Below are 23,640 nucleotides of genomic sequence, written 5' to 3'. Positions count from 1 at the left end.
GGTGGGGAGAAGGCCACCACAAAGAACCGTGGGTCAGGACAGTTATACCAAGCCATAACCACAGAGAAAAATCTCCCTGAAACTGTCGATTTGCCCACAGATATTCATTGCTCTCAACTACAGGAGATCCTCAACACAAAGAGCGAAATAAACCAGGGCAGACACTGTCTGCAATAAAACAGAACATGCAGCTGAGCTGTGAGAGAAGCAAAGCTAGAACCCCCTTATTGTAGCAAGCAAGGTTCATGTTTGTATGAGTTACTTATTTTCTCAGTGTTTACCAAGTAAACAGCATGAATCGGCAAGTTGAAAGTCATATGGCTCCTCTGATAAGTAGCCCCTCTTTAGAGGCTTTGATATAAAAATCACAGACCCCACCAATTCCTACTTGCTGACACTGAGACTTGCCAGTGGCAGGCAAGATGGCTTTTCCCTCAGGGTTCCTTCTCCTCTTAGCTGGCCTGGCACTTCTCTCTGAAGCTGCACCACCGGTAAGTGCCTCAGGATTGAGGGCCTCCATGCTGATGCAGTCCCAGCTTTCTGTTCTTGCACTTTAATTAGTCTTAAGTGAAAAACAGAATGCTCCACTTGGTTGCAATTACTTTGATTTTTCTTTGGCATGTATTGGCTCTAGCCCTCTCCTGCTGCTCTTTTTCTGGTGCTTCTTTCCCCTTCTCTAGTGGTCAGTTTTGAGGGCTTTATGGTTAGGGAAGCAGCACTTGTCTAATTAGACTCAGTGATGGTGTGAAAAACTATGCAAGAAAAGAGGAGGGGAAAAAGATCATATTCACTACACAAAAGCCTTAGGCCTTTTGGAAAGTAACTAACAGCCCTTGTAACACAACAAACAAGCTCCTGATAGGAGGGATTTCCTTTCCTGTTGGAGAAATGCCTTCTGCAGCACTCTCCTTTACTGCTGTACCCACCACAGCTCTATCCCATGCAAGAGGGAATCTCAGCACTCCCTGATGCAAGGAAAGAACAGAATCAAACCCAGATACTCTTTCCAGAAGGCTCACTTATTCCAGCAAAACAATTTGGAGGTGCAGATGCTTCAGCCTGATATTAGAATCATAGAATCAATAAGGTTGGAAAAGACCTCAAGGATCATCAAGTCCAACCTGTCACCCAACACCTCATGACTACTAAACCATGGCACCAAGTGCCACGTCCATTCCCTTTTTGAACACCTCCAGGGATGGTGACTCCACTACCTCCCTGGGCAGCACATTCCAATGGCTAACAACTCTCTCTGGGAAGAACTTTCTTCTCATCTCAAGCCTAATCTTCCCCTGGCACAGCTTGAGACTGTGTCCTCTTGTTCTGGTGCTGGTTGCCTGGGAGAAGAGACCAACCCCCACCTGGCTACAACCTCCCTTCAGGCAGTTGCAGAGAGCAATGAGGTCTCCCCTGAGCCTCCTCTTCTCCAGGCTAAGCAACCCCAGCTCCCTCAGGCTCTCTTCATAGGGCTTGTTCTCAAGGTCTCTCCCCAGCCTCGTTGCCCTTCTCTGGACACATTCAAGAGTCTCAAAGTCCTTCTTAAATTGAGGTGACCCAGAACTGGCCACATATTCTCCTAGAACAGTCCTGTCTTGCTCTCTCTCCTCCTGCTTATTCTTCCTCTCAAGCTCTGATCTTTGAGCAAATGAACACCTGACCAACTTTGGTGAGGAAGCAGACTTTTCCTGAGCTCCAGGAAAATAGGTGGTGGCACTAAAGTTCCTATTGCCAGTGCCTCCAAAGAAACATTAGCAAGGAGCCTGTTTGTTGCTGACAGGAGGGGGACTGAGGGGTCAGGGCACACAGGCAGCACAGATACTTTCTGGTTCACTGCTCTGATACAAGACAGAGCTCCTGCCCTGTGGGATGGTCACTACATCCCAGACTGGAAGAGAGTGTGTAAGAGTTTCTACCATGTTTTACCACAGGTTTACCACACTTAGCTCTTGATTTTTACCATCTACACCATGACTCATTTCGCAATGATTAAATGGAGATTGAATCACTGTTTTGAGATCATCCCTGACTAGCACTTTCCACAAAGCTCTGTTTTCTCACTTTTCATCTACAGAATTAGGCAGAAGAAGGTTAAAGCCCTGACTCAACTCTGCCTTTAAAGAGGTAAAATATCAGGGCATAACCACAGCTTGTGCTGAACGTATTGGGAGTGCAACTACAGCCACCCCATCTCTAAAGGAAGGTTGTCCTGTCCTGCCCCTGCACAGCTGTCAGGGGCTGATAAATCTGACCCAACACAGAGTTAGTTGAGAGTCCATATGCGGTGCTTATCAAGCTTACAGCAGAATTAAGATAACTCTGTGGCTACAAGACATCAGAGGCTCTCAAATCCAGAAAGCCACATCCGAATCACTACTCTGAAATACAGAGGGAGAGCTGCCAGAATTTTAACCTTTCCTCCTGCCTTTGAGGATTTAATCATTTGGTGCTGAGGTCACAATTCAGGTAGCACTTCATGCTGGCAGTGGTGTGTAGCAGGCCATGCAAAGAGAAAACAGAAGTGTGTTCTCACAGAGAGCAGCACAGCCTCCCCACAGCACATGGCTGCACTCCTCCTGACAGCTCCTGACATCTTCCTCCCTGGCTCCACAGTACCCAGCCCCCAGGAAGCCTGAGGCTACAGTTCTGCAGCACACAGTGCTCCTGCTGAGGGAAATATCATGCAGTCTGTAGATCTAAAGATGCAGTACACCTTCCTGCTTCCTGATGGACCACTGCTCACCTGCCTTGCAGCGTAACACTTCTCCCTTCCTGCCTCCAGGTCTCTGCTGACTCCAAGTATCCTCTTTTTATAAAAATTCTGGATTCAGTCCGAGGAAGTCCAGCTCCAAGTGTTCCAGTTAAGTTATATAAAGAAGCTGCAGATGGATCTTGGGAACTGTTAAATTCGAAGTAAGTCATACCAAAATAATGAGTGAAAGCAGGGGAAGGCAATGGGAAGAGGCCAAGGAGTTGCAAACGCAATTTCACATTCTCCAGCGGAAGATGTGATTCTTACTCAGAGGGAAGAGAAGGTCCTATTGGATCCATTTGCTGCAGACAGCCTTTTAACTGTAGCACAGTTCCAACCACCAGGATGGGTTTATAATGCTTTATAATCACCCTGAGCACGAGAAATTGTTTCAAACTCTCCTTTAACTCAATCCCTGGTTCTCTTCAATTTCATTACCGAGGATTATGTTACTTTTTAGTACCCAGCAATGAACTGCCGCGCTGTTACCAGAACAATCAGGCAGACTCTTCTAGGGTTTGGGGGTTTTTATGATGAGGAAGTTGTGATAAATCAACCTCTCCACTCTTGTTGATTTGTAAATAATTGGATGTTAGCAAGAGATGCTGAAACAACTGCTCTCAGATAAAAGATGTTTGGTTTTAGCTGAGAATGATTATTAGAGAAAGGAGGAGTTATCTAACAATTATCAGTCTACCAGAAAGTTGAAATAGAGACATCTGCATCAGTTTTGCTGCCCCACACACAAGATGGGTATCTAACTGCTGAAACAGGTCCAGGGGACGCCCCCAAAGATGATCAGAGGGCTGAAGAACCTCCCCTGTGGGGACAGGCTGCGAGAGTTGGGACTGTTCAGACTGGAGAAGGTTTTGGAAAGACTTGAGAGCAGCCTTCCAGTATCTGAAAAAGATGGGGAGGGGATTTTAACAGAGCCTGTAGCAATAGGATGAGGGGCAATGGATTAAAGGTAGAGGAGGGCAGATTTAGACTCAAGATTAGAAAGAAATTTTCTACAGTGTGGGTGGTGAGACACTGAAACAGGTTGCCCAGGGAGGTTGTGGATCCTCCCTCCCTGGAGGTGCTCAAGGCCAGGTTGAATGAGGCCTTGAGCAACCTGGGCTAGAGTGAGGTGTCCCCACCCATGGCAAGGGGGTTGGAACTAGGTGACCTTTAAGATCCCTTCCAGTCCAAACCATTCTGTGATTCTTTGAATCTGAATGGATTTGCAAACCTCTGGTAACTGACTACAGAGAATCTGGTCTGATATAAGCGGTGTTCTGTGACTTCATATTTCTATGCTTCATTAAAACACAAATCCCAAGTAATGCACTAGAGGATGACATAAAAAACATCCAGTTCTTCATTTGTCTCTGCATGCATTTTGGATAGAACATGTTCAGAGAAAGGTCTGGCAGCTAGACCCCAAACCAGTGGTTTGTGACTACTAAAATCAGCAGCACTATCGCTTGCAGGTAGCCGACCCGATCAAACCCCAATGTTATATAACTTAGTTCACAGAAATAGGCTTCAACCCAGACACATGTTTGAGAGACAGCATTCAATATTGGTTCTGGAGTCCTAAAGGGGCCAGTGTTCAAAGGTGTATGGTTTCATACCAGTGTTATGGCCTTGGATAGCACTGATAGCATCTTCAAACCAAACAAACCCATCCGTTTGTCGAGGATGGAAAACCAACTGATCAATACAGGCATGTTGGCTGACCTACAGCCATTTCAAATAGCAGATCTCAGTTTTCAAATAGCCAACTGCAATAAAAGCTATTTGCACTGATAAAACGACTCAAGATGCTTAAATAAGAAAACCATGGACAAATCAAGGGAGCTGACCCTACTGATTCGCAGAGTGAGGGCAACAGAGCTTCCACATTGCTTACAGCAGTGATGACGTCTTCTCTCTGAGTGAGTTCATTTAATTAGCTCCAAGACTCTGCCAAGAGCCCATGCACAATAACACCAGCTTTTGGCTCACCCCCAAACCATGCAGAGCAGTGATGTGGCAGGCAGCCATCTGCTGTGGCCATCATGGAAGCAGCAAATGCCAAGATAAGCTCTGAAGCGTCCCTAATACAGATGGACACAAGCCATTCCTGATCAATAGGGGCATTCATCGTGTTACTTAAGCTACACAACATCCCTCAAGTTCAGCTGCTAAGATCTACATCTTAACCAAAATATGAGAGTGCATTCTTCTGCCCTCACACAGACAAACCACTGACAACGGAGAGCTCCATGAGCTTGCAAGTAAAGAACAATTTGTAACCGGGCTGTACAAGATTGAGCTGGACACAGCCTCTTACTGGAAGAGATTGGGCTTGAATCCCTTCCATCACCATGCTGATGTGAGTACTCATCCCTTCCTGTACTTTAATTCCATAGAATGAAGGCACTTTATAGGGCTAGGCTTCAATTGCTGATTGCATGTGTTGCAATTTTCTTTTCACTTCACAATGTTTTCACATTAACACTTTAGATCCACAGTCTCAGTGGACAGGACAAAGGGTAGTGGCTTCCAACTGGAAGAAGCTGGGTTTAGACTGGACATTAGGATAAAATTCTTCTCTGTGAGGGTGGTGGGGAACTGGAAGAGGTTGCCCAGAGAAGCTGGGGAGGCTCCAAGCCTGGCAGTGTTCAGCACCAGGTTGGATGGGGCCTTGAGCAACCTGGTCTAGCGGGAGGTCTCCCTGCCTGTGGCATTGGGGTTGGAACTAGATGATCTTTAAGGTCCCTTCTAACATAAACCCTTCTATGCGTCTATGAATTGTCTGGTATTTGTTTTTTCTTTCTCCAGGTGGTGTTCACAGCTAACGACTCTGGCTATCGCCATCACTCCATCACTGTTTTCCTCAGTCCCTTTTCTTACTCAACTACAGCGGTAGTTAGTGAGCCAGTGGAATAGAAGCCGACATTAAGCATGAAAAGTTAGATGTACGAATTGAAATTCCCATAAATAATAAGACTTTTCTTTCTGACTTTAGCAACACTTAACTTCAGGAAGACCGTTTATTGAATTTGTTTTCCAATACTCTTCTGAATAAAAGCATCCTGTATTTCTGTGTTCCTTAATCACTGCTCTTCTGAGTAGAAGTTGAGGGCTTGAAAAAAACCCAAACCCAAACACATTAAGCTTAGACAAAGAAAGTGCATTGAAACTGCATTACTGGGCTTCTGTGAACAAATGGAAGCCTTTCATGAAGTTAATCACCCACATTCCTTCTTGCAAAGGAAGTGAACAAAGCACATCTGAAAGGCATCTCACAGAAAGTAAACACAGAGAAAATGCAATCCACCACCTACCATCATCTCTGCTGTATTCGTGAAGCCCGCTAGAGAGGAAGACACGTGGGACTGCTACCTAGGGCCCCACATACCACCAGCTAAACTCACCTCCCAGTACTGATTTTTAAGATGCAGAAGCCAAAGCAGCTTAAAAGTGAGGGCAAGGCAGAACAGCATTTAAGGATGCTGCCTGTACCTAAAATGCCTTTCCTGTTTTCCAATGTAACTGGTGAGACCTCCAAGGACAGCCCACATCCAGTGCTGCAGAGAAGTACAACCACCAAAGAGAGCTGAAGAAATTTAGTCATGTGTTTTCATAAAAGGCTGCAAATTCATAAAACTGCTTCAAGGCAGTTGAAGTACTCCCCAAAATTACCTCTAACCAACAGACACATGTGTAATAGTTATAAGAAACATGAGAATAGCGATTCCTGAGAAATGCAACTCCCTGTGTAATGCCAGAGGGTGAATCCTTCTATTTCACATACCTGTAAGCCACATGCAAGGAAGATTACCTCCTAAGCAGAAGAACAGAGAAAATCCATTAGGAGATTCCACAAGAACAAGCAACCCTGTCTTGGAAGAGTACACAAAAACATTGAGTCATTTAGCCCAAGACAACCAAAAGCTGAAATAATGTAAAGACCAATACAGGGATTTGTTAGCCTAAGGCTTGACCCCCATCACAGCCTAACCCCGTGTATTTACTGGGCAGGTGTCTCCTTTTGGTCTACAGAATAGAGCACTAGAAACATGAGTACCTGATCTACAAACAAAACACAAAGAGGGTATGTTCTGGTGTCTCCAGCAGAAGAAGGACATGGAGCTGCTGGAGCAGGTCCAGAGGAGGGCCATGAAGGCCAATGGCATCCAGGTCTGCATCAGGAATAGTGTGGCCATCAGAAGCAGGGAAGTCATTGTGCCCCTGTACTCAGCACCTTGAGTCCTATGTCCAGTTCTGGGCCACTCAATTTAGGAAGAACATTGAGACACTTGAACATGTCCAGAGAAGGGCAATGAGGCTGGGGAGAGGCCTTGAGCACAAGCCCTACAAGGAGAGGTTGAGGGAGCTGGGGTTGCTTAACCTGGAGAAGAGGAGGCTCAGGGGAGACCTTATTGCTGTCTACAAGTACCTGAAGGGATGTTGTAGCCAGGTGGGGGTTGGTCTCTTCTCCCAGGCAAGCAGCACCAGAACAAGAGGACACAGTCTCAAACTGCACCAGGGGAAGTTTAGGCTGGAGGCGAGGAGAAAGTTCTTCCCAGAGAGAGTTGTTAGCCATTGGAATGTGCTGCCCAGGGAGGTGGTGGAGTCACCATCCCTGAAAGTGTTCAAGAGGGGACTGGACATGGCACTTGGTGCCATGGTTTAGTAGTCATGAGGTGTTGGGTGACAGGTTGGACTTGATGATCCTTGAGGTGTTTTCCAACCTTATTGATTCTATTCTATTCTATGAAGATGATCCGAGAGCTGGAGCATATCACCTCTGGGGACAGGCTGAGAGTTGGGGCTGATCATCCTGGAGAAGAGAAGGCTGTGGAAAGACCTTATAGTGGCCTTGCAGTACCTGAAGGGGGTGACAAAAAAACTGGGGAAGGACTTTTTACAAGGGCTTGTTATGATAGGGTGAGAGGGAATGGATTGATGCTCGAGGAGGGCAGATTTAGACAGGAAATTGGGAAGAAATTCTTTACAGCGAGGGTGGTGAGACACTGCAACAGGGTGCCCAGGGAGGTCATGGATGCCCCCTCCCTGAAGGTGTTCAAGGCCAGGTTGGATGAGGCCTTGAGCAACCTGGGCTAGTGGAAGGTGTCCCTGTCCATGGCAGGGGTGTTGGAACACGATGACCTTTAAGATGCCTTCCCACCCAAACCATTCTATGAATCCATGTTCTCCACAGAGCCTCAGAATAACCAAGCCAACGCCATCTTTAGAACATTGTATTTCATAAAAGACAATGATAAAAAAGTACAAACATTTTCATGAACAACAAAAAAAAGGAAAAAGAAAGAAAGAAAAAGAAAATTATAACAATAATACTAAAAAAAAAAATAATATGATAGTACACAGGAAATTCCCAGCATTTGTTTCAGTGCAGTGTTCATTAAGCCTACCTTACATACCTCTAAGAAATAAAATCATCTTAAGTACACTTCCTCTTGCTGATAAGCAATGGATCCTTTTAGGTTTGTAAGTACCTGGCTCATTAGTAACCCACTACAACAGAGGCATTAGTAAACATAACAATAGAAAAATAGACTGGCAAGGTCCAAGGGAAAGGACATTTTGCACTGGCTTTTCAACATCCTGTCCATTGCAAAATGGATTCTCTCTTTTGTAGTCCCCTACTTCAATTGGAAATACAGCAAATGGCCTTAAGGGTATCTCGGCATGTCCCTCAGGCTCCGCTGTTAATATTTCTGTCATGTTCCTACTTGTTCATTTGCAAGACATTCAGAATCTTGGAAAACACTCCCTCTTTCTCCTCCCTCCGTGCTCACTCCTTGAAGAGAAGACAGCCTTAGTTTGCCTTGTCAGCAATGCACAGCTCAATGTGATTGCCTTCCCTCTGCGTTTTACCAGAGCCGCGAAAGTATCAAAAGGAATGTGGACAACTCTTAGTTCTGCATCACACTGATTTTGTTTGAAGGCACTGTCTATGTTAAACTCCACTACAGAAGAGTACTGAATTCAGGCGGGTAGCATATGAACACTATTCTGATGTCATTTCAGATGGCAACTTCTCCAAGTTCCCAACAAGGTGATAGAAAGGTACTGAGAGAAGGGCATTGGGTAACAATTCATAACCAAACACCCATCACTTTGGGGCACCAAAATGTAAACTTGAAGAACTCAGCTGTACGTCCAAATCCCTTCACAGACTGCTCTACATCACCTTTTTCTGAGACCCTCCATGATTAAATCACTTAAAGCTGCAAGGCTCTATTAGCCCAGCCACGGTCTATGTGTAATATTGTATGTATATACGCAAACATATGCCTCAAGAGTGTTTTGAATTGCACATCCATTTCACAGAATGCCTACCAAATGGGCACAAAAGCATGCTTCAGGAAACAGTGCAGACCTGGAGTACCAAAGGATGTTTCACAGCCATGGGTGTTGAATTGGAGTTGAACTTGTACTGAAAACCAGCAATCACTTCAAAACACATCAGGGCTTCAAAACAAAAGCCAAAAAATCCTCTATTCAACAAGAATTGTATTAGCCTGGTAGGAAATATATCTTCAAAATGAAAGTAGTCATACTTGCTCATACAGTGTATCAGTTATCCCCCCACTTTGTCCATATGCTTCAAAATATTCTATATACTCAGCTATAGAAAAATAGATCAGGAGGTGAGCAAACCGCTTAAGCATGCTTTTGAAGGAGGGTTTGTTCACTTTATGCTCACTTGCTGCTATTTGCATTGCTTGACATCACTGGATCAACTGCTAGATGTTAAGGTAATCCCAACACAGTTTAAAAACACCCCTTACAGTTGCTCTCAACCTCACTTAAATCACTACATTTCTACTAAATATTTAGGATGCCCACAACTAAGCTCCTAACTTTACTGAAGAATGGCTAGGGGCAAAATTGCTGCTGGGATGTCAAAGAAATTAAAGGTGTTTATGGCAAACTGAAATATACAAAGCACCACACCATCTGTGGCAGCAACTCAGGCAACCGACACACAGTAATGAGTTGAAGTTAGTATTCTCTGGCAACGCTCTTACAGTACACTCTGTGGATAAACAATCCTTATTATCTAGTGTTTTCCATTCTTTGTGGGAGCAGGAGTCAGTCTTTGGTTCCTAAAGAGTAACTGTGACAAACAAAATAAGCTTAGCAGATCTTGGTCAGTATCTTTGCATTAGCATAGAAAATAAACGATCCCGTCCTTTCGCTCAGTATTAACAAGGGGTGTAAAAAAATATTGGGAGAAGATAATGCTTGGCAGGGGGATACTTTTAGGTAGCATAACATTACAAGCCAACAGAAAATAAGTGTTTTTCGTAGTAAGCCAAGGAAAGAGGCTCGTTACTCATACATACAACACCACAAAAATAGAGAGGCAGGCAGGACCGATCCTCAGCGGGACTGTGCAACCTCAACGTCTCATCGAAAGTCATCGACTTGAGGATACTTAGTGCATCATAGAAGCACTCAGCACTCTACCAGAAAGGCCCTTAAAATAGCTTTATTGATTAATACATTAGGAGTGGAATTTTAAAAAGCACTTGGGATTGGCCTGCTTCAGTTCCACTTCCCCCATCAGCAGCGGAACAGCCTGACCGACATCCCCGGCTCTGAAAATCCCACGCTGCAAGCACTACGGCTAGTTAGAACTAGGTTTGCTTATTTGCATTAAAAAAAAATCTAACTTTAATATTCTTCCAATGAAGACACATGTATTTTTATTTTTTTTTTGGCTCTTCTGATTTTGGAGGAATAAAAGTGCTGTTTACTAAGATAGCTATATATATAGATATATAGATTTAACTGAAAAAAAAGACCAATACCAAAATACTGTACGCACCCAGACACATCGTTTTAGGCATTAAAGTCCCTGACACTGACACCAGTGGCACACTTGGAAACAGTGAAGAGCTCCTGTAGGTCACCATAATAGCAACAGCTGCAAGATTTGTTCAGTAATGCACATGCAATATGCATACCTAGAGGGTCTAGATGGCAGGCAGGGTATCATACAGTTTTGCTGGCAATAAATAAACCTCAAAGCTTTCTTTCTAGCAAGCTCTTCTAGGAAATTGATTTTTTTCTATAGGGATATGCAAAAAGGCCTAGAGCTCAAAACTAGTATAACAGTTTACAGTCATAGCTGGCCAACAATTAATATTTCCTTCATTTCACATAAGGTATAACCTTGTTTTAAGCATACTTACAGTTTACACTTGTTCTTTCATGCTAAGAAAAACATTCCTATAGAATTCAAACAAGAACACACTCAAATACATACTGGAGCATAAAATACTGAGCCATTTAAAAGGCATGTACACACAGTAATTTACATCACATATTTACAAAACCACATTTTAAAAAGAAACAGAAGCATTCATTTTAAATATGAGGAGGGTTAGGAGGGTGGGTTAGTACAAAAAGAACCCCACAACATTGCTGGAAGAAGTGGTTCCTTCTGTCCCTACTTCCAGAGAAGCTACAAGTCTCTGTTCTGCAGTTTCTTTAGCTGAGTGGTTAAGAACATGAAGAATGAAGGCTTGGACAGTAGTCTCATGCTGTAAACATCTGAGTGGTGCTGCTGAGTGGTAGCTGCTGGCTTGGCTTTGCTTTTCTTTTTCATGGTACATGCAGTCACCTCTCATCCCAAAATATGCAACAAAATGGTCACAAATCTCTAATTCTAAGCTGCTGTTTGTTGGGTTGGTTTTGGTTTACAGGGTCTTTTAGTAGCTTCCAGGGCTAAGTTTCTTCTGGTAGGGCAGTCTGTCATTCCACTTCCATCAATAGTCTCTAACAGGAGCGAGTTCTGGTATGAGATTAACAGTTATATTTTTATACAACCTACTGACAAGTATTTTGGGAGTATATACTAAATTGTTCAAGCCATCAATGTACTGACGTTCCCTGGAATACCTCAGAAGTTTGTACCTGCAGAGGGAGTTGGAAGAACAAAAGATGAGAAAGAATTGTGAGAAACAAGTCAGTTGATGTCAGACAAGATACCGTAACAGACATTTCCTTTGGAAACATGCTTTAAATCCTGGGACTTGGAAACTACCAAATTCCCTTCCCAAGCTTTAAAAGCAATCTGCTTGCTGGTTTTTAGTACACCTAGGATTTTATCTTCACTTCTGTAAGTGAACATTAAGACTAAATAACAAAGGTGGCGTTTATGAGGTATGCTTTTTATGGCCCCCAAACCAAACTGATTTAAAAAGAACATTCAATTTCTTCACATTCTTTGGCTACAAAACTCAACTATGGAGCTCAGAGAAGATTTGGGAACCTTCACTCCTCATCATCATATATTTAAAGGTCTGAATTGTTCTTCCTTCCATTCTTGAGACTACTCTATTTGCAGACATCTAACTTTGAGGTCATTAATAAACTCTCCACAGAGTACTGATTGATCATGGGAAAGCCCCCCTCCACAGAGTACTGATTGATCATGGGGAAAATCACCCTCCACAGAGTACTCATTGATCATGGGAAAAAAAACCCTCCACAGAGTACTCATTGATCATGGGGAAAAAAAACCCTCCACAGAGTACTCGTTGATCATGGGAAACCCCCCCTCCACAGAGTATACTGATTGATCATGGGAAAAACCCCCTCCACAGAGTACTGATTGATCATGGGGAAAAAAAACTCTCCACAGAGTACTGATTCATACTTTCTAGGCTCATATCATGTATTTACCCAAGTCTGCTCAACTTCTCTACTTAAAAATGATGAAACAGAAAAGAAAGATGTTCCCAGAATGAGACAGATGTTGATAACAGAATTGAGCAGTACTTCTAACTATCTGAAAACACACACCATAAACCCTTAGGTTGTGTTTCATATTCTGATCCTTAGGTGTAGCTCATCTCTGGTTGTTATTCCAGTCCAGGGAATATTCCAGAATCTACTGGCCAGTTAAAGTGTTCGGTATCTTTGCAGCAAACGAAAGGAACCCAGAAAGGAAAAGTTTAGCTCAGTGTAAGGAGGAAATGAGAAAAATCTGTATCTCAGGAAAGAACAAAATATGATGGAAGAAACCAATCACTGAACCACAACATTTTTTGATTGGAAAAGACCTCTAAGATCATCAATCCAACACCACCATGCCCACTAAACTATGTCCCAGAGTGTCATGGCCACAGGTTTCTTGAACACCTCCAGGGTCGGTGACTTCACCACCTCCCTGGGCAGCCTGTTCCAATGCCTGACCACTTTTGCAGAAAAGAAATTTTTCCTGATGTCCAACCTAAACCTACCCTGGCACAATTTCAGGCCACTTCTTCTCATTCTATTGCCTCTCATTCTATCACCCTGATACTAGGGAGAAGAGACCAACCCCCACCTCACTCCAACCTCCTTTCAGGGAGTTGTAGAGAGCAAGGAGGCCTCTTTTCAGCCTCCTCTTTAACCCCAGTTCCCTCAGCCAGTCTGTTTGCAGGCAGAAGTCATTTCCCCTAGCTGTACTGCTGCTTTTTTTTCCAGGACATCCAAATTAACCAACTAATGGAGCCCTGCCAGCACTAATGCCCAAACTATTAAGGAACAATAACATTCTGCATCAAAGATTATGATGATAATACCTCCTGACATGCCAACTCAGTCTCTCTCATGGTTGAATAAGAAATATCTGAACACTAAACATAATGTGTTTAAGAAAATAGGAAGTTTAGCACTAAAGTGGGAATAACACTGAGAAGCACTGACTGCTCATTTGAATATGGAGAAGGTCTGTATGGGTGGAAGAGAAATATATTAATGGCATCTTCAGCTCTAGTATTTGAACAGTGTTCTTACCGTCCTAAAAACTGGACTTCACCTCTGTGATGGTGAGGAATGGATTTGTACTTCCCTAAATCTCCCTCTGGTCTTGTCACATTATATCCAGCATAGTGAACCCTGCAGTACAAAAGCATTTGCATGAGGAATGTTAAAAAAGATGTTTTCACAGCAAAAAGGAAAAATGTGTCTCCCATCTGTTAAGGCTAAGTCTTTGCTTTCACTGATGGTCTCTCTGAAAACCCCAAAGCCCTCCTAACTGAACTGAAAGAGCTGTCAATGTGAAATAACAATTAACTGCAGAGTCCATCATGCTTTGTTCTTAGAGCACAACAGCATAAGAAGATGAAAATAGTAAGGAAAGAGAACCAAAACATATAATCCTTTGGGGGGAAAAAAAAAAGTAGCTCTTTAAATGCAAACTCCTGCAGACACTTTGTTTCAGCTGCTCAGCTGGAACATTTTACACCAGTATATTGTGAGCTGTTAGTAACACAGTGAGCATTGCTGTCCATTCTCCAACTTGTGACATTAATAGAGCTCCAAATTAAACTCCCAAATGCTGCTCCTGAAATATGAAAGTTACTTAAACTCATGCTGACTCCACATCTGTGGGATTATAATCCATAATGCTAGCAGCACGAGAGATGTAAAGGAAAATCAAAAAGCAACAGAAAAAGACAAGAAGGAATGAGACTAAATGTGCTTAATGTGTGTTGTTGTAGCTCTTATTTGTTACAAGACCTAAGTCTTAAAAGCCTGTTAACTGTCCCCAGGCCAAGAAAAAAGAACATCATACCTATGCCTTCAAACAGTTCTGCTCTGAGATTTCTGAAGTGAACTCTTTAAGAAAGGATAGAATTTGCTAACTTAAAGACTACAATGTGACAACTGTCAGAAAAAAACCCTCATCACTCTCAAAGGGTGGATACCACAGAACCATGAGGAAGGCAAAAACAATGAACACTCACCTGTTCCAAAGATCATCATCTTCTCCACCCCATCCCCAAAAGGCATTTGGAAACCCATTGATCTTCTTAAACTGTTCCACTGTCAGGCCGCTTACACCACCAAAGAACTCGTTGTACGGAAGACTGAAAACAAAAGGCAAATCCTGTGTTATTAGTGAACATAGGTAGGCAGCCCTGTCTTTGAACAATACCTCTCACAGATTGTTTCAGGTTGGAAGAGACCCTTAAAGGCCATCTTGCACTCAGCAGGGACACCTCCAACTAGATCAGGCTGCACAGGGCCACATCAAGGCTATCTTGAATGTCTCCAGGGATGTCTCAAGTGCATCCCTGAGCAGTCTGTTCCAGTATTTCACCACCCTCGTTGCAAAGAACTTCTTCCTGATGTCCAGCCCAAACCTACCCTGCTCCACTCCCAAACCATTGCCCCCTGTCCCTTCACCAAAGGCCCTTCCAGACATTCCTTTACCAGCCCCACCACAGGCCCCCCTCAGCTACTGAAACGCTGCTCCAAGGTCTCCCCAGAGTCCCCCCTTCTCCAGGCCGAACAGCCCCACCTCCCTCAGCCCATCCCCACAGGCAAGGTGCTCTCAGAAAAACAAGCAGCCCAAACCAAGGACATGAACAGATGCTGAATGTATTCACTGAGGGAAACTGGCTCACAGATCACTGGCATTAAGTAGCATCTACAGAAGATGAGCAACGTGTTTGAAGCAGCGTCTGAATTGCACAACAAGCACTCAAGCTGTAGCTCCAATTAGTATCACCACATGAAACAAAAGTCTGTCACCTATTTCAGATGGCTGATCTAGACCCACAGCTGAAGTGTTAAGTAAAACCTTCAAACTATTCTATTTTGACACTATTCAACTGAAAAAAAAAACCCAACAAAACACAAAGCCCTCTCTTTAACCAGCTGAGAAAAAAAGCTACAAGTCAGTGATGCATCCATTCAGTAATTTTAATTCACAACTAAATTCTGCAGAAGTGTTAAGACTTGGAACAGTCTTAACAGTACATGGTCACCCACAGTGGGAAACACAGTTGTTTAAACAAACAAACAAAAAAATAATCCCAAACCCCACCCTAGTTTAGAAGGTAAATTTTTGAATCAAAAAGACCTCCAGGCTCTGTTGTCAGCCAGCATACAGTAACTGCTAAAATACATTATTGAGATAAGCAGTTGGCCAACAGGAGCAGTGGCTGTAGCTAGATAGGAGAACATCCCATACCCAGGCAATGTGACTTCCAGTTTTCAAAATACTTTGCCAGCCTTTAACAAAATTATATTTAAGGATCTATATTTGCTACCTCCAGTACTGACTTGCATCCTGAAAGCAGAGGCTGCCACAGAAAAGCGTGTGCCTCTTTTAGAAAGAGCATACGGATTCAGCAAATGAAGCTAATCAAATTATACTGCTCAGGAGATGCTTCCAAATCTGGAACCTCCAAGGAGTTAGGGCTACCTACACAAAGATTTACCATGGCTTAGGACTAAACTGTCACACTGAAGGCCAAATGACCCCAGAATGCAAGGGAAAAGAAAAAGAAACACACAGGCATGGAATTTCTAATCTGTGGCAACACGGGGTTCAACCAAAAGCTGGGAAGGGACTTTTTGCAAGGGCTTGTAGTGATAGAATGAGAAGGAATGGATTGAAGCTTGAGGAAGGTAGACTTAGACTGGAGATTAGGAAGAAAGGACACAGAGGACACATAGAGGACACAGTCTCAAACTGCACCAGGGGAAGTTTAGGCTGGAGGTGAGGAGAAAGTTCTTCCCAGAGAGAGTTGTTAGCCATTGGAATGTGCTGCCCAGGGAGGTGGTGGAGTTGCCATCCCTGGAGGTGTTCAAAAAGGGATTGATGTGGTACTTGAAGCCATGGTTTAGTTAGTCATGAGGTGTTGGGTGACAGGTTGGACTTGATGATCCTTGAGGTCTTTTCCAACCTTATTGATTCTATGAAATTCTTTAGAATGAGGATGGTGAGACCCTTGAACAGGTTGCCCAGGGAGGTTGTGAATGCTCCCTCCCTGGAGGTGTTCAAGGCCAGGCTGGATAAGGTCTTGAGCAACCTGGGTTAGCATCAAGTGCCCCAGCCCAGAGCAGGAGAGCTGGAAGTAGATGATTTTCAGGATCTCTTTCCACCCAAACCATTCTATGAATCTTTGCATCTATGAAATCTTTTGGGGCAGGTTACTGTATCTCCCTTCTAGCATTTAACTGAAATAATTGGGGCTCTAAAAACATTTAAAAACAAACAAAAAAAAAACCCCAACCAAAATAATTAACAACCCCCCCCCCATAGGTCCTAGCAAAAACCAACAGAGAACTACCACCCATCCAAAAGCAATCCACCAAGCAAAACTAAAATCAATTGGGGTAAGAGAGCTCCTACAACTGTCTGAGGTTTTCATTCAGATGTTATGCATGAGTGTGTGCTGCACATGCACTTTTTGGTATACATAGCTAAATATATATTTAAAGGTATTTTCTAAATAGGTGTTTTTATAGACAGAGATACAGGTATCCCATAGCCATATTCTGTAAACATTTCTCTGCATTTAGACATTTGATAAATTAAATACACATAAAGATAGAAGAAATCTCTTTTGTGTATGTTCCTTTGTATTTGTTTTAAATATGTATAAAAATCTGTCAAGGTTTGACTGTGAATTGGCTGACAACCACAAGTCCATTGGATTAACTGGCCATTGGAATGGGCTGCCCAGGGAGGTGGTGGAGTCACCATCACTGGAGGGGTTTGGGAAGAGACTGGATGGGGTGCTTGGTGCCATGGTTTAGTTGATTAGATGGTGTTGGGTGATAGGTTGGACTTGATGATCTCAAAGGTCTTTTCCCAACCTGGTTAATCCTATTCCATTCCTATTCCTATTCCATTCCTGTTCCTATTCCAAACACAGAGTCATGCTTTCAATGCATTCCTTTTGATCTGTCAGGTTGACCGGGGTGCCAAGTTGAGTAACTGCACAAATAAGATCTCAGGCTGGCAAACACATACATGTAGCAAGCAATAAGCTCCAGCTTTATGTGAAGTGATTGGAAGAGTGTCATGAGACAGCAGAGTGTTAAAAAGCAAGTGAAACATCATTAATGTAAAGTGGCAGTGGGACAGGGGGTAACAAAACTGCAGGGCCCACTACATTCAAACGTCAACAGAGACTGAAAACAAGGCATGAAGGGAGCTTGCAGTAAGAAAAACCTCTTCAAAAGCAATGTAAAGCAGAAATAGATTGTACATCAATTAGAAAAATTCAGTGAGACATTTTTCCTGTGGTATTTTGCTGCAGAATCATAGAATCAACAAGGTTGGAAAAGACCTCAAAGATCATCATCAACTATCTGCTTATCTTCATTAAGAGCCACCACAAAAGCTTGCATTGCCACAGAAGATTCCTAATAAGCAATTTAAGTTTTCCCCTCTTGACACACAGACATTTGGGTTTGGTTTTACAGATTCACAGATTGCACTGGGTTGGGAGGAACTCTCAAAGGGCATCTTGTCCAACCCTGCTGCAGTCAGCAGGGACACCTCCAACAAGACCAGGCTGTCAAGGGTCACATCAAGGCTGATCCTGTATGTCTCCAGGGGGAGAGCCTCAACCACCTCCCTGGGCAACCTATTCCAGTATTTCACCACTCTCAAACCCTTCTAAACAGTCCCTTCCCAGCCTTCCTGTAGGTCCCCTTCAGATATTGAAACACAGTAGTAACATCTCTGAACTGCCTTCTCTTTCTCAGGCTGAACAGCCCCAATTCTTTCAGCCTGTCTTCCCAGGAGAGGTGCTCCAGCCCTCTGATCAGCCTTGTGGCTCTCTTCTGGACCTGCTCCAGAAGGATCATGTCTCTCTTGTGGTTTTGTTTTGTTGTTGTTGGGTTTTCTGTTTTGGGGGTGCTGGGTTGTTTCTTTTGGGGTTTGGTTTGTTTTAAGACCATCCTCACTTCAACAAGCTCAGCACTGAAAATCATAAATGACATCTGCCAATTACCAACACCTCAAATGCAGATACTAAAATTAAATCTTCCTTTTATCAACTCCTGTATGTAAACACCAGGGTCAGAGGGTGTTTGGTTGGCTTCACCTACCGTAAATACTGTCAAAAATTCCCCCAGACTTTAAGAAGGTTGCTGGGGCAGTAACAAATGAATCAAGCAATAACAACTAAAATCACTTACATGTACATGTATTTGTCCAGCTTTGCTGCAAAGTGCCGTGGCATTTCTCCACATCCATAGTAATTTCTGTCATTTTCAGGTAAGTGATCCACATCATGAAATATTATGCAGTCCCAGACAGCATCCTTCATGGCCTCTTTGAAGCCAACATTAAAGAGCATTGCACGATTAAAAGGTTGTGTACCTGCCTTCAAACAGGAAAACAAAGGAGACACTGTAAGTGTCCAGAGGACTGAAGGTACATCCTCTACCCCACAAAAAAGCATTGACAAAGATACTTGTTAGCCCTCTAGTTAAGCAGAAGAATAGCTCTAGTTAGCATCAATTACATCAACTGTATCCCATGATTTAAAGAGTCTAGATGGTCTCCCCTCTTAGACAAACCTTAGCAGCAAGTAGTAATGCTGAAAATATGGGTGGTTTGGATTAATACAGCATGAAGAGTCAAGGAAATAATGATACAAACTAAGACATAAACATAATGGGCTTTTTCCAAACTACAACAGAACAGACTGGACTGTTCCAGTTGGAAAGCCCTTGACTTGAGCCCTGAGGTACACCACTGGTGGCTAGTCATCAGCCAGATGTGGCTCCATTTTTGTTTTGTCCTTGCAAACTTCACAGAATCACAGAATGTTATGGGGTTGAAAGGGAACTCAAAAGCTCATCCAGTCCAACCCCCCTGCCAGAGCAGAATCACCTACACCAGATCACACAGGAATGCATCCAGGCAGGTTTTGAATATCTCCAGAGAGGGAGACTCCACAACCCCTCTGGGCAGCCTGTTTCAGTGTTCTATCACCCTCAAAGAAAAAAATTTCCTTAACATGACAATTTTTCCTTAACAGAGGCATCAAGAAGGCTGGGGAGGGACTTCTTAGGATATCAAGTAGTGATAGAACTAGGGGGAATGGAAAGAAGCTGGAGGTGGGGAGATTCAGGCTGGATGTGAGAAAGAAGTTCTTCACCGTGAGAGTGGGGAAGCCCTGGGATGGGTTGTCCAGGGAGGTTGTTGAGGCGTTGGAGATGTTTAAGACCAGGCTGGATGAGGCTCTGGCCAGCCTCATCTAGTGTGGGGTGTCCCTGCCCATGGCAGGGGGCTTGGAACTAGATGATCCTTGTGGTCCCTTCCAACCCTGACTGATTCTATGATCAGATTCAAAGAGGTGCTGTTATGATTCTTAAAGTATCAGCCTGTACTGGAAGGAAAGCAACACGGATCTGGCCACTGTTTCAAGCAGGGAATGAAGATGAACTTTCTCTTCTCATTCAAAGAATGAGAACAGCAGAGTAACAATATTGAAATTCTGCATTTATCCAAACCTTGGTAAGGTTACAGTGTCACTTGTCAAGTAAATGCTGTTACCTGTTCAACAACATAGAAGGCAAATTCCAGCCGCTGCTTCTGCAACACAGGGATCAGATGGCGGAAAAAAATGGGAAGATGCTCGTGGCGATTCCGGAAAGGAATAAGGATTGCCACCTTCAACAAATTAAAGAGTGATACATATACATGTATATATATGGAAAAAGGGAAGGAAAAAAAAATAAGAGAGAGAGAGAGATAGACTATATTAGCATTTTTCAATGTTAGTGTTTCAACCAGATCTAGTTTCCCCACAGCTTACGCAGGCTTTTCAACGTCTACATTTTACTTGCCTCGATGGTTTACACACTGGTTAGGCCACACCTTGAGTCCTGTGTCCAGTTCTGGGCCGCTCAGTTTAAGAAGGACATTGAGATACTTGAACGTGTCCAGAGAAGGGCAACAAGGCTGGGGAGAGGCCTCAAGGACAGCCCTATGAGGAGAGGCTGAGGGAGCTGGGGTTGCTTAGCCTGGAGAAGAGGAGGCTCAGGGGAGACCTTCTTGCTCTCTACAACTACCTGAAGGGAGGTTGTAGCCAAGTGGGAGTTGGTCTCTTCTCTCAGGCAATCAGCACCAGAACAAGAGGACACAGTCTCAAGTTGCACCAGGGGATGTTTAGGCTGGAGTGAGGAGAAAGTTCTTCACAGAGAGTTGTTAGCCATTGGAATGTGCTGCCCAGGGAGGTGGTGGAGTCACCATCCCTGGAGGTGTTCAAGAGGGGACTGGATGTGGCACTTGGTGCCATGGTTTAGTAGTCATGAGGTCTTGGGTGACAGGTTGGACTTGATGATCCTTGAGGTCTTTTCCAACCTTACTGATTCTATGATTCATCTCCTCTAGGAAATCCTGCTGGATTTTTGATCAAACAATTAAAAAAAAAAAAAGGTCTAAATTCTGGAGTAAAACAGAAATTAAGATTTTCCTTTTATGTTCACTTGCTCCTAATTAACAAACACACAGGACAGGGCTGCATCTGTATGCTAAAATATTTAGTAACAACAGCCAAGGAACCTTTAGAAGTTCTTAACAATCCATTTAGAATCACAGAACCATTAAGGTTGGAAAAGACCTCCAAGATCACTGAATCCAACCATTGATCTACCACTGTCAAGTCCACCACGAAGTCATTCTCCTAAGTGCCACATCTAAACATCTTTTAAATACCTCCAGGGATGATGATTCAACCAGCTCCCTGGGCAGCCTGTTCCAGGGAAGAAATTTTTCCTAATATCCAATCTAAACCTCACCTGGCACATCTTGAGGCTGTTTCCTCTAATCCTGTCCCTTGCTGCCTGGGAATAGAGACTGACCCCCACCTTGCTTCTTTCAGGCTGCTGTGAAGAGCAATGAGGTCTCCCCTCAGCCTCCTCTTCTCCAGATGAAGCTGCCCCAGGTCAATATTCTGACATACCGATCAACTTAGGAGCATTTCAAGTTTCTTGGCAAGCTTTATGCTGTCTGTGCTCAAGAAGAGACTAAGACAGACTAAGCTATTACATACTATATGGAACATAGTGCAGGAAGAGACCGAGAACTTGCAGTGGTGAGCTGTCCTTACACACCCACAGCAGAAAACCCATAAAAGCAGCACCTCACCTTCCATCGTGGCTTGCAGTCTTTTGGTTTCCAGTGTCCTCCTGGTTTAATGTCTAAATCTTTTGAAAACAGTTGCTGAATCTCATCAAAGCTGATTTCACTCATATTGACATCAATAAGGCCTCCTAAAAGAGGACAAAAAGTGTTTAATTTCAATTAAGACAGATTTACAGATTGCATTGGGCTGGAAGGAACCTCAAAGGTCATCTTGTCCAACCCTCAAGCAAGGTCTAACACCCCAGGGTACATCACAGATAAACAGCATCAGAACCTTGTTGTTACACTACCTACAGATAAGAACTATTTATGCTATCCTCTTAACATTCAGAGGTTTAAAAATGAATGTCAGTGTTTCCCAATATAAACATCCCTTCAATAAATCCTATAAGCAAAATACTCATTGCAGAGGTCACAGAACAAAGTAATTTGAATCTAGTAATTTGTATCTATTTCAGAAAGACAAAGTCACCTTTCATTTTAAGTACTCCTGTAAACAGTTCCACATCATCCGCACCACTGAATGAATACTCAAATTCTGGGTGTCTTCCTACCTCCACTTCCACAACAAAAGAAACAAAAGAGGAAAGTGCATCATCACTACACTCAACAAACCTCCTCAATTTAGATTCTGGACAATTAGGCACATCTTAGGCACAGCTTTCAGCCACTAATTCACCACTCTCAGCATCAAACCCACTTATAGCAAGTGGCTGGATTTGAGAATTACCACTTACAGAACTAATTAGCCCTGTGAGAAAAGCCTTTGCAAATGGCTACTGACAAGAGTGGAAGTCAGCAAGATGCTGCATAAAGAACACAATGTGGTAGCAACAATCAGGTTAATGCTTATTATGAGAAAATATTTACACTTGGCTGATAGCTAAAAGCTGGCAGTCATTAAATTATGGATGTGTGCAAGTCAAACCTGGTTTCGTAGTAAATACACTCAAAAGAGGAAGGAATAAAGAAAATGTAGGGAGAAGCGTAAGTTCTTCACAGAAAGAGAGCTTGGCCATTGGAATGTGCTGCCCAGGGAGGTGGTGGAGTCACCATCACTGGAGGTGTTTAGGAAGAGACTGCATGGGGCACTGGGTGCCATGGTTTAGTTGATTAGATGGTGTTGGGTGACAGATTGGACTCGATGATCTCAAAGGTCTTTTCCAACCTGGTCTGGTCTATTCTATTCTCAAGCTGCTCCTCAACAATTTCTATGCTAGACAAACAAAACACTTGCAATAACTATCTGACAGAAACAAGAAAATATTCTACCTAGTTTTGTCTAAAAACTTAAGTCTTTTGGTGAGGGGCTAGAATTTTAAGTCAATGAAAGAAATCGCTCCCATTTTGATTGCTCCCTGAGCTCATTCCCAAAAGATTCTCTTTCCAGAAGACTGCTTCAGATTGTAAGTCTGAACTGCCCAGCTATCTAAATCTTGGGGACAGACTGAAATTCTTGGAGCCTACTAGGAATAACTATTGCTTTCAGGAGAGAGCAGAAGATAATGCAAGAGCTATTTTAGTTTTGAGTATGATTAAATGTAGAACTACTTGTAAATGTAGAAGGCAACTTAAAAAAGAAATTAAAGGGAAATTATAGGGGGAAAAAAAAAAAGATCACGAACAGCATAATAAGGAGAAGACCTTTTAAGAACAGATTCAAACAAATCCATAGTTATTAATTTTAGAAGACAAGGGAAGCCAGGCAGTTGCCAAAAAAAGACTGGTGAAATATACACCAGAAGCAGCTAATCCTGAAGAGCTTCACAGAAAATGGATTATTATTGCTAAAATAATCAACATAATCAACATCATAATCTAATTTTGTTGTTGTTATTACTAATAACAATAATTGTTATTAAGTCATTGTTATAATTGTCATCATCATTATTATGGTTGTATCTGAAACTCCTCAGTAACCTGAAAAAAGAAACCTTGCAAAAAGCAGCAGCAAGGCTAATGGAAGGAGCAGTACACAGAGTATAAC

General features: G+C 43.1%; 2 protein-coding genes across 2 annotated transcripts in view; one reads left to right on the top strand and one right to left on the bottom strand.

The window, feature by feature from the left end:
- The first annotated feature begins 370 nt into the window (after positions 1-370).
- On the top strand, positions 371-5,687 carry LOC104309109 (transthyretin). Its single transcript, XM_009910374.2, has 4 exons — positions 371-491; positions 2,780-2,910; positions 4,973-5,108; positions 5,558-5,687. The coding sequence occupies exons 1-4, from the start codon at positions 423-425 to the stop codon at positions 5,663-5,665; spliced, it is 444 nt and encodes a 147-aa protein (XP_009908676.1). The 5' UTR covers positions 371-422; the 3' UTR covers positions 5,666-5,687.
- Positions 5,688-10,555: 4,868 nt separating this feature from the next.
- B4GALT6 (beta-1,4-galactosyltransferase 6) overlaps positions 10,556-23,640 on the bottom strand; it is a 31,860-nt gene continuing 18,775 nt past the window's right edge. The window contains exons 4-9 of the mRNA XM_054179649.1: positions 21,657-21,781; positions 20,061-20,177; positions 18,695-18,882; positions 14,497-14,619; positions 13,544-13,645; positions 10,556-11,674 (exon numbers count right to left, since the gene is read on the bottom strand). Coding sequence (XP_054035624.1) covers positions 11,527-11,674; positions 13,544-13,645; positions 14,497-14,619; positions 18,695-18,882; positions 20,061-20,177; positions 21,657-21,781 — 803 coding nt within the window. The 3' untranslated portion in view covers positions 10,556-11,526. The remainder of the gene's footprint in view (positions 11,675-13,543; positions 13,646-14,496; positions 14,620-18,694; positions 18,883-20,060; positions 20,178-21,656; positions 21,782-23,640) is intronic.

Source organism: Dryobates pubescens, chromosome 3 (assembly GCF_014839835.1).
Source record: "Dryobates pubescens isolate bDryPub1 chromosome 3, bDryPub1.pri, whole genome shotgun sequence".
Classification (NCBI taxonomy): Eukaryota; Metazoa; Chordata; class Aves; order Piciformes; family Picidae; genus Dryobates; species Dryobates pubescens.
The sequence above is the reverse complement of the archived record's forward strand: the minus strand, read 5'-3'. Positions and strand labels throughout refer to the sequence as shown.